Source organism: Tetrao urogallus (genome assembly GCF_951394365.1).
Source record: "Tetrao urogallus genome assembly, chromosome: 3".
Classification (NCBI taxonomy): domain Eukaryota; kingdom Metazoa; phylum Chordata; class Aves; order Galliformes; family Phasianidae; genus Tetrao; species Tetrao urogallus.
This window is the reverse complement of record NC_136815.1, coordinates 55,451,485-55,465,087: the sequence shown is the minus strand read 5'-3', so window position 1 is coordinate 55,465,087 and position 13,603 is coordinate 55,451,485. Positions and strand designations below refer to the sequence as shown.

Below are 13,603 nucleotides of genomic sequence, written 5' to 3'. Positions count from 1 at the left end.
AAACTATGGAAAAATCTTGTGAAATACTGCTTGTCTATGGATACCTGTTTGAGACATAGATCTATGATCAAACTTATTTAAGTGTTGTCAGGCTGTAAAGGCATGATATAAAGCATCTTAGTAAATATTATGTTTATCAGATAAAAAATAGCAAGCATATTAGGCCTATTATCTTATTTATGTGATGAATTCCATTACTTATGGAATGCTAGGTGGGTGCCTCTGAGAAAGAAAGAGAATCCTCACTGTTGATAGGGGTGGTAGAGTATTCATAAATGCAGAACCAAGTTAAGTTGGGTGTTATAATCACACTGAAAATGCAGAATAGGCAAAGGGGTTCTGAAAGGATTTGTAAATTTATCCTATTTTATCTGCCTGTATTCAAATGTCTTGGGGTAACTGTGTAATGTTCTTGCATGCCTGGATCTGCATAATTTTTTTTAACTCTCACTCATGAAACAGTGAGTGAGATAGAGGAAATTTTGACTAAAGTAGAAATAGAATAAGAACTTTGCACAATAGTATCAATACTGTCTGCATTAATAATTACTGTGTTGCCATAGTTTTTAAACTTCTTGTATAAGCAAGTCATGATCCTAAGAAATGTATGTATAACTATATCACTCCAGTTAAAATTTAGCACACTGACATTACAGCCAAGATATTGAACAAAACTAATTTTCTCTTTCTCAATTTTTAAGATCCAGATTTTAAGGACCTTGGAGTTTTGAAACCATTGCCAGGTTGGTATGTTGTTTTTTCCTAAGCTTTGGAGGCCTTTGTGCTGTGCTGTAGAAAATATTTTTGTTTGCTGTTCAGGATTCATTTTTCTGATATTTTGTTATTTAGTTTGTGAGTTTGAAATGGGAGGACCTGAAGGAATTGTGGAATCTGTACAAATTGTCAAGGAAGGAAAAGCTTCTGAAACTGAAGCAGTAGACTGTAAATGGTACATCCGAGCACCACCCCGATCCAAGGTCAGTCCTTCATCCACTTGCTAATTTGCCACTTAATTTAAGAAATTGACTTTTCTAATATGCTGTGCGTTGCTTAGTACAGACAGACCTTGTTTAATAACTTTACAGCTTGAACCTGTAAACTGTTGTTTTTTTTTTCTGCTGTAGAAAGGTAATTTATCACCTCAATCAAAATAACCTTCTTTCTCTATAAATAACGATGTGGGCAGCATTAATGTGCTTTTTGTGCCATAAGTAATTTTCTTAAATTCATCTTTAATTTTTGGTCATACTTTTAAGGCATCAGTTTGTTTAGTTAAGTGGGAAGGAATCTTATCTAACGTAGGGACTATTAAGGGAACACTGCTGGATCCCTATGATCATTATTGTTTCTCATCTGGGAACAGTGAACATGGAGCCAAGGTGAATTAACATTCTTGTGTATGAAGCCTTTTTCTATTATTGTAGAGCGATTGACAAAAAGAGATAGTATTCTCCTTTCCCTCTCCCACCATACACAGCAAACCATGTCTTTGCAACAAACAGGAGGGGGATACAATTAATTAATGATTCTTTTCTTAGATTCTGATCCTCTCTTATCCATGGCTTATTTGTTATTATTGAAATTAATTTTTGCTGGCTACCCTACTGTTTCTTTTCTCTGAGGTCAAGCATCTCCATACCTCCAACCTACTTTCATTCCCTCTGCTAAAGACAAATTCTACGCATATTTTTATTAACAGGTTTGTTTTTGGAAGGCTTTTTTTTCTTTTTTGTAAGCTCAGAGCAGACTATACTGCATACATCTGATTGTTCCAGCACCCAATACTGAATAAGCAGCAGGCAGGTTTTCCAATAGAGAAAAATTATTTAGTATCAAGATTTTTTTTATTTTGAAAGTTCAGGAGTTGAATAGTTGGCACATAAGACTACAGATAAATTATTTCTAGAATATACTTCAATTTCATATTTTTTTACATTTGCAAAATTTAATATTCATAGAAGTTTCCAGTTAAGTAGATGAAATTTCCACTTCACAAGAGTAAGTAGCTATCGATGTGAAATTACTAGACTAATTAGTTATTGCACATTATATACTTAGTAGGTAAGAAAACAGGTAAACACAATTAAAGACTTAGCCTGGTTAAATAAGATAAAAGTTGCCCTACATTTGTATATCTGTTTAGTTTGTCAGATAATATCATGACATTCTTATCTAATCCAGCTCTAAAGTGCCACAATTCAAAGTGCTCCTGGAAATCCCATATTTAGTTATCTGTAGGATTTATACAGAATTCAGTCCTGATTTAAAAATACTAATTTTGCAGCCACATAACTGTAGTAACAGTGTATAACACAAATATGCCAAACCATGTTGTTAAGAGGATAAAAAATTATTAGTTATTTGTGAATTTTTATACCTGGATTTAGCTTTGCTTCATTTCATAAAGTGTAAACCAGCTGAAGAGTGTCTGAAATAAAGAGCAATGAGAACATTTTATAAAATGTGAGAAAAGATTGGGAGTTATATAATGTTACACAGAGGTTTTTGTGAAGGAGGGTGTTACGAGACAGTATCCCCAAGTATCTAGTGAGGAGGAGAGGCTGCTCAGATGTCAATTCATTTGCAGAAGACACCAAGTTGGCAGGAAATGTCAGTCTGCCTGGGGATAGGAAGGTCTCACAGAGAGATCTGGGAAGGCTGGAGCTGGGCTGAGGCCAATGGGATGATGTTCAGCAAGACCAAGTGCTGGTCCTGCCACTTTGGCCGCAACGGTACCAGGCAACACTACAGGCTTGGGGCAGAGAGGCTGGAAGACTGTGTAGAGGAAATGTACCTGGGGGTATTGATTGATGCTCGGCTGAACATGAGCCAGCAGTGTGCCAAGGTGGCCAAAAAGGCCAATGGCATCTTGGCTTGTATCAGAAACTGTGCAGCCAGCAGATGCAGGGAAGTGATCATCCCTCTGTACTCAGTCCTGGTGAGACTGCACCTCAAGTACTGTGTTCAGTTTTGGGCTCCTCACTACAAGAAAGATATTGAAGCCCTGCAGCATGTTCAGAAAAGGGCAACAAAGCTGCTGAGGGGTCTGGAGCACAAGTCTTATGGGGAGCTGCTGAGGCAGCTGGGATTGTTCAGAGAAGAGGAGACTCAGGGGTGACCTCATTGCTCTCTGCAACTACCTGCAAGGAAGCTGTGGTGAAGTGGGGGTAGGCCTCTTCTTCCATGCAACCAGTGATAGGACTAGAGGGAATGGCTTCAAGTTGCTTCAGGGAGAGATTCAGGTTGGATGTTAGGAAATATTACTTCTCTGAGAGAGTGATCAGGCAGTGGAGTGGGCTGCCCAGGGAGGTAGTGGAGTCATTGTCCAAGGAAGTGTTCAAGAAACATTTAGATGTTGTAGTGAGGGACATGGTTTAGTGGGAAATAGTTGCAATAGGGGAATGGTTGGACTGGATGATCTTGCTGATCTTTTCCAATCTTGGTGATTCTATGATTCTGTGTCTTTAGGATAAGTCACAGTATCGCATGGGCAAACAAAAGATTTAGGTTAGATATAAGGAAAGAAAAATTCAAACAGTAGGACATGAATTATTGGCTGACGGAAATTTGTTCAGCTGATGTTGTTAGCAACATTAAAGTGCAAGTAAGGTAAAACAACCAACCAAACAAACAAAAAAAAAAACATGGAAAATGTGAGAAACATCCCTAATCTTATGTTTTGTCTCTTGATGAATCACATTGCTCCCATCTTATAGAATTATCTGGCTGGAGAGAGAGGACAGTATAAAAGAATTTAAATCAGTGTTTCTTAAGGTGAAAGATTTTTCAGCAAGCTAGGAAAAAAAAAAAATCAAGCCTAAAGGGTTTTATTCTGGCTTTCTTGTTACATACACATGTGTATAAATGTGCATGTGTGCATATGCATTTATATTCACGCGTCTGTAGTCATGGTATCGCTGTACTGGGAAACTGGAAAATTTTCAAATATTGAAGAAGAAATTGGTGGATAAACTTTAAAAAGGTATTATATGAAGTAAGATCTATGGTAGTACTGTTTTTGGATCAAGATTCTGTTGTCTGTATTTTACAGTCAGCTTCCTTTGTGCTTATCTAACCTTGAATTAATGACATATTCAGTACAGTGTCAGTGACATCATTCTAATTTATGGCAGGTTGCACCTATGAAAACAGGCTATTCAGCTAGGAACAGTAAGAACTCAACAGCTGTCTTTAAATCTATATGCTCATGTGTTCTGGGCTGCACAGTTTGTTACTGGGAACTATGCCTAAAAGGCCAGAGTTTCTCAGATGATTTTGAGTTGGATCTTTACATCTTTAGTTTCTTAATCTTTGCCAGTTTGTGGGCAATTTCATTTGGCTTAAGCTCATCCAATCTAGCAAGATGCAAGTCTCTGCCACAGTTTGCAATTCCAGATTCAAGCCAAGTCTGAGCTCAACATATATGCAATGAGATCAATTGGGGTGTATGAACTTGAGAGCTCTAAGTCTGAGCTTCAACCTAACAGTTTGGATGTAATGCTGCTGCTCTCCTCACCAAGCTAGAATGACAGAGAGCACTCAATTTCTTTCACAGGCTTAAAGTATTGAGTCATCACTGATTACCTTGTAGTATGAAGAGTAGAATGCTAAAAATGAATGCAGAACTGGAGCTTTCTGGAAGTCCAGAAGACAGGAGAAATACAACTGAAGTCTTTTTTACTTGTTGCAAAGTATGTCATTTGTGTAATCATTTGGAGACTATTCCTGTTGAGTAAGATAGCTGTGAATCTGAAATTCAGAAATACTGAGGGTTGTCAACTATGTATACGATACAAGTGGATGAAGAACTCAACGTGAGCCAATTGTGTACTTGCAGCCCAGAAAGCCAGGGCAAACATAGGTAGCAGACTGAAGGAGGTGAGTCTTCCCCAGTGCTCTCATGAGACCACACCTAGAGTACTGTGTCCAGCTCTGGGGCCCTAAACATAAAGATATATTGGAGTGAGTCCACATGGGGGCCACATGGATATTCAGAGGTCTGGAACACCTCTCCTGTGAAGAAAAGCTGACAGACTCAGGGTTTTTGAGCTTGGAGAAGGATCCAGGAAGATCTTATTGCAGCTTTCCATTACCTAAAGAAGGCCTACAGAAAAGATGGAGAGAGATGGTTTATCAAGGAGTGTTGCAACAGGACAAGAGGTAATAGCTTTAAACTAAAAGAGGGGAGATTTGGATTAGACATTAGGAAGAAACTACTCAAAGTGTGGGGAGGCACTGGAACAACAGTTTTTTCCAGGTAGTTCAAGGTAAGTTTGAACGGGCAATCCAACCTAAGGTTGGATTGGAGCAACCTGGTCTGGTGGAAGGTGTCTATGCCTTTGGCAGAGTGGTTGTGGAACGATATGGTCTTTTAAGATTCCTTTTAACCTTAACTCTTCTGTTGTGGTTCAGTTGGTGATGGTGACGGAATCTGACTCACCTTGATCCAGGGTGGCTTCTTGATACGATTAGACCAGGGCAGTGTGGTTGGTCATGGGCTATAAAATATCCTGAGCAGACTTCAGAGGGTCCATGTTCAGTCAGAGCCACCTGCCCAGAAGCATGCCATACTGCTCTGCTGTGTTCATCGGAGTCAGCATGGAAAAAACAAATCCAAGCCAAGCCTGCCCTTACGCCCAGGGTCATGGTAGGAGTAATCAGAACAGGACACTGGAGCTTGATCATTCAGGCATGCCATCAAAATATTGCTGTGGAAAAAAGGCATCTTCAAGACACTGGCACATTTAGAAAGAAGGATTTAAATAACTTCTCACTGTTTTCACGGTGAACCTTGAATTTACTTACCTAATCAAAAACAGATGATGCTTTCAGTTCCAGAGCCTGACTCCAGATTGATTGCGGTCTTGAAGGAAATTTGGTTGTTGCTCATGTGTTTCCTGTACCCATAAGAAGAAGTAGGCAGTGAAACAAATTCTGGAGCTACAATCTGACTGAAAACATTTCTGTTCTTGTTCACAAATGGCAATTTATGCTCTGAGATGAGACCTACAAGAGTGACAGTTTAAACTGTCAGCTCTAATATACCAGCGTAATCCTGATTTTTTTGAAGGATTCTTTACCAGCACACTAAAATTATAGAATCATAGAATAATCAAGGTTGGAAAAGACCTCTAAGATCATCTAGATCAACCATCCACCTACCACCAATGTTTCCCCCACTTAACTGTGGTCAGCAAGTTAAAGAGAAAAAGAATTTAGAGTTTGAAAAACCTAAGGAACAGATGCATCATTAATGGCTTTAGGTAGGTTCCATGTCTGGAAATCTCTGAAGCCTGATAGTATGCAAATAATATTATGAATGAAAAATCCTGTGCATTTTTCTGGCATATGAAAAGCTTTTTCCCTGGAACAAGAGGGGCAAATTCTGTTTGAACAAGTAGAAAATGTTGTTTACCTATGTTAAAATATTAAAATCACTTTTCTGAAACAGTTTTTTCAGATGACATTGCAAGACGACAATATGTGTGTATAATATTTTCTAGCCGATGTGATAATACACATGGCGGACTAGCACTTGCAGAAAAATGCTGTTAAGTTAGCATTAATATATTCTGTTCAGGTATAGAATGGAATTATCCTTAGCATCCTCAGTCCAAATAATTGTTAGGAAATACAATTTAAAAAGGTACTCATGAAGGTAATAAAAAATCTCCCAAAGAGAACAGCAGAATCAGAATCTATCTATGGCTTTCACTGTTAAAAAGCAGAACAGTATCAAGGGACGTTAGCTCCCACTTCCCACTATTTTTCCATTGAGCAAGAGAGAAAATGCAAGTGATAATGGCTAGAATAAATGTCAATTACTGAGAACTTGTGGAAGTCTGAAGAAAAAAAAACAGAACAAAATAGAGGATTCTAAAGAGCTTCACTCCTTAGGGAAAACAACAGCCAGTATTTCTCAAGTGCCAGGAAAGAGGAAAACATGAGATATGGAGTTCCGTCTTTCCATGGTATCACAGACAGGAACCACCACTGATGCTTTTTGGTTTATGATTATCGAGAGAAATGTTTAGAATCCAAGCAACAAGATGGAAGATTTTTAGAAGAAAAAAAATCAGTGTTTTAGTAATATGACTCTGTTTTGGCTGTTATGTTTGTCATCTTTTTGCCTTGAAGGAGAATAATTAACGTTGCAAAAATCTGCTTTAAAAAAACTGAACTTGCTATGCCAAAATAATTGAGGTATTGTTAAACTCCATTGCTAATTGCATAGAGCTGAACAAGATGCAGAATAAAGCAAACGTAAATGATCAGTAAGCAGTAGGGAAAGACATAGGACTCTTTACCCTAGCCCTGTGCTTGCAAGAGAATTGACTGAACCTAGAAACTGAATATGTAAAATTTGGAACTTCAGACCTGATGAAGAGGAGGTTTTTCTCTCACTTCTAAAGCATCGTTGGCAGTTGAATGATGGCTTTTTCTTCTTTTCTATCGTTTGGTATTTTTTTGTTTTTTGATGCATTATAAGGGACTGAATGTCTGTGCACATATATTAAGTCTGATATGCTAGGATATGGTTAGAAGGTTTTCAAGACTGGTCTGATCAATCATGTTGTCAGCACTAACCTTCAGTGATTGATTAAAAAGCAGAACTCATCAAAAGTGATTCACTATGAAGAGATTATAATCTGACTATTTTACTGAAGTGATATATTATTAATAGTTAACAATCATTCTTTTTTTTTAATATATGCAGTAAAAGATTTCTCTTGTTTTCAAATTTAAACAAAACAGTGAAACTTGTCCAACATTTTCTTTTTCATTATTATGATGACAATGGGAACCTTAAAAGTGACAAGACAATTATTTAAACTGTAATGTGACTGAGCATTAATTATATATACCACAGTACAGTGAAGATTTATCAGTTTTGTTTCTAATGACATTAGTATTTGTAGTGACATCTCAAAGCTCAATAAAAGCTAATACTTGAGTACTAGCAACCTGTTTTTCTAAATAATATGGATCTGATTATGTGAGGAAAACGTCTTATAAAAATTTTACAAGAAAAATACAAAAGGACGAAATACAGCAGTTATGCTTCTTTTGGATACAATGTTATCTTCAACAAGAAAGTCCTCATTATGCTAAGATAATATGTCAGTACCTACAGAAATAGTAACATTCAAAAAGCCTCCATTGGTATCAATGGAAGAAGGCTTAATGAAGACAGAAGATAGTATTTCAGTTTTTCTTCATTTGTTTGCTTCTGAAGGGACAATTTCTTATCTACTGTTGGTGGAAGTAACGACTGAGATCAGAGCAAATGAAATAACCAGGAATATTTATAATTTTTCTCTCCCTCTGCTTAATTTATCATAGTGAGATCTACATAACAGTGAAAGTAATCTTGCCACTAATTTTGGAAAGCAATGTATCTGAAATGTTTTGCATTAAATAATGATTTGTTCTATAATCAGATTTATTCTTTCCTTGGGGATCTCAATTTATTAGTGGTTTTTGTTTATTTGTTTGTTTGTTTTTCTGCCAGTGTGGACCTCACCCCCAATGACAGCAGCAATGGCAACTATATTGAATAAGACTATAAAAATTGGCAAAAATATGCATATGCAATTAAATTACTTTCATCTCTTTAAAATAAAATCTGATTCAATATTAGATTGTCAGTTTGTATGAACAGTTTCCAATATTAAAAAATTTGCTCCAGTCTTAATCCATAGGTATGATCCAAATAAACTTAACTAAATTGATTTCAGATAGCTTTGGATCAAGTCCTCATTGCTTTATATAAAGTTCTAGACATAGTTGTCTCCAAAAAAGAATATAAGAACTAAATTCCAGCTCACCTCAGACTATAGTAAATTTATTTTTTCTAATTTATGAAACTTCATGCCACTGTAGAAGGTGCCATCTTTCTTCTGAAGGATGGGCATAGATTTTTTTAAGCCAAATATTTATTTCCAGTGGTGCCAGCACCAAATCTCTGTCATATATGTGTGTGTATATATATATTTTAGCTGAATTTATCACATACAGGAATCAACAGAAGTGACCAAAAGCAGAATTCAATCTTGGAAAAAAGTTTGTAGTGACTTCCTCACTGAAAGAATCAAAGCAGAATGCTAAACTGTTGTTCTCCTGTTCCCTTCTCAGAATTTATAACTGTTTACTCTGAGATATATTTACCATTTTAGAAGGCTAGCATGATATCAGAAACTAGAGAATGTCAAATGATAAGCTTATAGAAAAAAGACTTTGGCCATACAGTTTATGAGTAGTCTCTTTGAACAGATCAAGAATAATGGATGAATGCTGGAAATTGCTGTGAGAGATATTTTTTAAATAGTGAGAATTTATTGTAAGAATGAAAACTCTTAAATTTCATTTTGGTTTTGAAATAGTGTATCCTGTACAGATATATGTATGTGCTTAAAAATGTATGTGAACAGATATATACAAATATAAATATATATATATATACACACACATATATATATACATATATATAAGATATCAGGGTAGGAGGAGAAGACAAGAAAACAAATGTGAGTGATCCTTGCCCTATTAAATTACATATAGTTTTATTGATGTTATAGCAGTCAGACTAAGATATTTTTCTTCTGGAGTAGGTAAGAGTTTTCCTGAAGACAGCAATAAGTCAAAAAATATAATCTGTGCATTTTGCATTATATCTATATGGTCTTACTATGTCTGAATATGATCTATTTTATATACGTATGCATAGTGATAAGTGAAATATTATGCAGACATGGACTATTTCAGCAGCTTTGCAGGGAGGCTGAGTGCCAGGGTTTCACGGTGCCTGTTAGGCTTGTGTTTGAACATTGACTGGTCTCTAGGCCACAGGAAACTGCTCTTCAGACCTGTCCCAGTTATGGCTATTTTCAGATGTGGGAGTTCTAGTTCTGGTTCCTGCCATACTTCCCTTCGTCTTCCAAATCTTGTTCTGGCAGTACAGTGGTGACCCTAGGAGCTGCTAGTATAGGAGGGCCTTGTGAACCACTGGAGTGAGGAGCCCATCTCACCCATCTGATTTCTGCATGGCTTCATTTGAATCTTTTGCTGTGGCAAAACTTGTGCCTAAACCTCTCTTACTAGACTTTTGTTGCTCATTCAAGTTTGTTTTCCAGTTGACTTCTGCATGTTTTCACACCTTTCCTTTTAGAGGTGTAACAGCTTCTAGGAAGTAGATTAAAGTGAATTCCAGCCATGGAATTGTAGAATCATTAGGTTTGGAAAAGACCACTAAGATTGTCTAGTCCAACCACGAACTCATCCCCACCATGCCCACTGACCATGTCCCTCAGTGCCACATCCACACCATCCACACATTTCTTGAACACCTCCAGGGATGGTGACCACCTCACTGGGCAGCCTGCACCTGCTCTTTATGAGATGTTCTGAACCCAGTCTGAACCTTCATCTGCTTAGTGGCCATGGAAGAGGCTGAAAAGGGCAGGAAACTGAAAACTGGGATTCCCCTGAAGAGTTAAAGTTGCCTGGCATCAGCAAGACTTAAATGCTCTGAATGAATGGAGAATGGCAAGAGCAAGGCTTGGAGGGAAGAGGAAAAGGGTCAGATGCCTTGGCACATGGTGAAGGGAGAAAGATTGGAGAGAATGAAAGAGACTTGCAAAGTGATACAGCCAGTGCAGAGAAACTTCAGAAATACATTTCCTGTACTCAAGAGATTTAAGAGTTCAAAACAAGCCTTTAAATATGACTTTGCCAAGGAAGTTGGTGACCCATTTTAACTGAAATGGAATGTCTATGCTCCTAATACAAGAGGAAATTACAGGACAATTCCAGACAATATATTAATAAAATTGGTGGATGACTGAACTCAAGTAATTTTTCATTTCTCTACAGGAGTGGAACAAGGGCAAATGAAATTAAAAACAAAATTATCAAGAAGACCAACACTACAAAAACAATTTCTTTGCATATTTGCCATCTGAAAATTATTACTTTTTGCTGCTAAATGTTCAATTTTGTGGAGATCAGTACAGCTGCTTCAATTTGTAGTATTCAAAAATAATAATGTAAAAAGATGCTGAAAGAAAGATTTATCTGTAATTTAATTGAAATATGTTCCTCACAGTTCTTCTGGAGGATGGCTATGTTGGAACAGAATTAGGATATGCTCTAAGAAATGACATAGTGGAAAAAATGAAATGAAATTCATATACTGAATTTCATGTGCAAGTAAAAAAATGTCTAGCAAATATTTGCTTCAGAGAGACCAGTTACAAAGAATAGCAAGGAAAGGAAATGTGCTGTAATATGATATCTTAAAAAAAAAAAAAAAGAATAAATAAAAATCTGAGCTATAATTAAGCAGTGTCAGACTTCTTAGTAAGACTTCTGAAACATTATGAGTTCTGATATGTCAGTGAGGTCATGTGTTGAGTGCTGTATGCTTCTAGAATATAATGTTTGTGTACTTTGTGCCAATCCATAGAAGCCTTTTTGTGAACTGTCCTGTGTATGTAAATCTGATGTTAATAAGACTATTTGTAAAGTTAATCTGATGTATAATACAGTGGAGTTTTGGGGGGGATTGTTCTTTCAAGATGCACACAGCCAGATGTTCTCTGACTTTTTATGCAGTTTCTGCCCTACTCCACCTGTCTGTATCATTCTCTTGAAGTCTCCCAGGTACCCTTAGGTGTTTGATTATATATCATCTATCTAATGGAAATTTTACTTAGTTTCTGTTGCTGGAATATTTGATGTTGCTTGTTTTAGCAGTTGCCTTTAAAATGAGATTGTTTCCCTGTTCAAGACTGTATAAAGTTGAGTATCAGAAAATAGCATTTTCTCCTCACTTCTTCTGTTGGGTGGGTTTATAGACATCTTTGTGAAGGGTAAGACATATATTATATTTGTAAGAGAACTTAACTTGTATGAGAGTGATATTTTCGAAGGAAAATTTCAAGGTTTCTAGCAGTTTCCACAGGATAATCTTGATTTCATTCCTGCTAAATTATGAAGACAAGTACTGTAAGAGCTTTGTTTAGGAAAGCTGAGATGGTGGCCAAATTGCTTGAGGAAACATGAAAAGATTAATGATTGAGTTCTGCCTGTCTCCTAGATTCTCACTTCCTGATCTGTGTAGCTGAGACATATCACTAAGATGACACATTGACTGTGGGGAGAGAGTAGCAATTATTTGCCTTGTTACTTTCCATGTCAGGCAATAATAGAGCAATACTGTGCCAGTTAAAAGAAGAAATTTCCAGCTTATCTCTGTCCTTCAGCTTCAAGGACTGTTGTACATACTTCTACTGAAGGGGCATATATTTGGAAATTAGGACCATGCTGCAAAGTATAAAAATCTCGATCTTCTATTTTGGAGTTCTGTTTTGGAGCAAGACAAAATACAAGGAAGTATAAATAGTTTGCACTTTCTGTATTAATGCCCACTCAGGGAAGTTGTATGTGAATCACTAGCTCCAGGAAAATTATTTTGACGCTGCTGTGTAGCCTTTCTCCCACAAGATAGAGCACTGTTGCTTAATGCGTTTTCAGTCATTCTAAAATGTTTCTACATGTTGCCTTTTCTTTCTTGTTTGTTTCACAGATATATTTGCGATTCTTGGACTATGAGATGCAGAATTCCAATGAATGCAAAAGAAATTTTGTAGCTGTCTATGATGGAAGCAGCTCTGTGGAGGATTTAAAAGCAAAGTTTTGCAGCACTGTTGCAAATGATGTAATGCTGCGGACAGGTCTTGGAGTAATCCGTTTGTGGGCAGATGAAGGCAGTCGAAGCAGCCGATTCCAGATGCTCTTCACATCTTTCCAAGAACGTAAGGTCTTAATCAATGTGTCTGCCTTTCAGTTTGTTAAACAATACCAGTCCCACAAACTGCCAATGTTTTCTTCGTGCAGAGTATACACCAAAGGATTCTCCTGAACAAGCTCTGTGAACCAACAGAACAGATTTAATTCTGTGAATTTTTAATACTGCACAATGATTTGTAACACAATAGGTAGAGCACAGGATTCACAGGCAGGAAGGCAAGCTTGTCACTAAAATATAATTTTTTCCTGACTCCCAATCTACTGGGCTACTCTGTCAGTTTTCTCTTACATGGCTGGAAAACAGTACAACTCTGAATGTTTTTATCAAGTCTTATGTTTTTTATGAATGTGATTTTTTAGATCTTACAATGATGGTACTTTAAAAACGCCGTATGATTATTTTATAGTAGATGATGGGTACGTTTGTTCATATACCAGAATTTCAACAAACATGTATCAGACAGCGTTAGGCAAATAATGAAGGATTTTGTGGTTTTAATATTCTCTCTATGCAGCTTTCATTCATACATCTATATGATTTCTGAGCTCATGTAGTAGGAAAGACAGCCTGTGAAAGAAACAAAAGGTACTTCTTGCCAGTCTGAAAAACACAAAACCCAATTATCTCATTCACTGAAAATTATTAATTCAGTTAATCACTTGTGAAAGATTTTGCTTTGTTTTCTTTAATGTAAAAATGCACATATGGTCCCTCGAGGAAGGAGTGTATCTATTTGTTTTCTTGTTCTGATTTACGTTCATTTTTAACTTATTTTTTGGCTCTTGTTTCACA

At 36.7% G+C, this 13,603-nt stretch overlaps 1 protein-coding gene across 2 annotated transcripts in view; it reads left to right on the top strand.

Annotated features, from left to right (window-relative positions):
• NETO1 (neuropilin and tolloid like 1) overlaps positions 1-13,603 on the top strand; it is a gene marked incomplete at both ends in the record, with an annotated part of 63,107 nt that overhangs the window by 32,889 nt on the left and 16,615 nt on the right. For both annotated transcript variants that reach the window (XM_079533395.1, XM_079533396.1), the window contains 3 exons: positions 702-743; positions 850-977; positions 12,587-12,815. In XM_079533395.1, the coding sequence (XP_079389521.1) occupies positions 702-743; positions 850-977; positions 12,587-12,815 (399 nt within the window). The remainder of the gene's footprint in view (positions 1-701; positions 744-849; positions 978-12,586; positions 12,816-13,603) is intronic.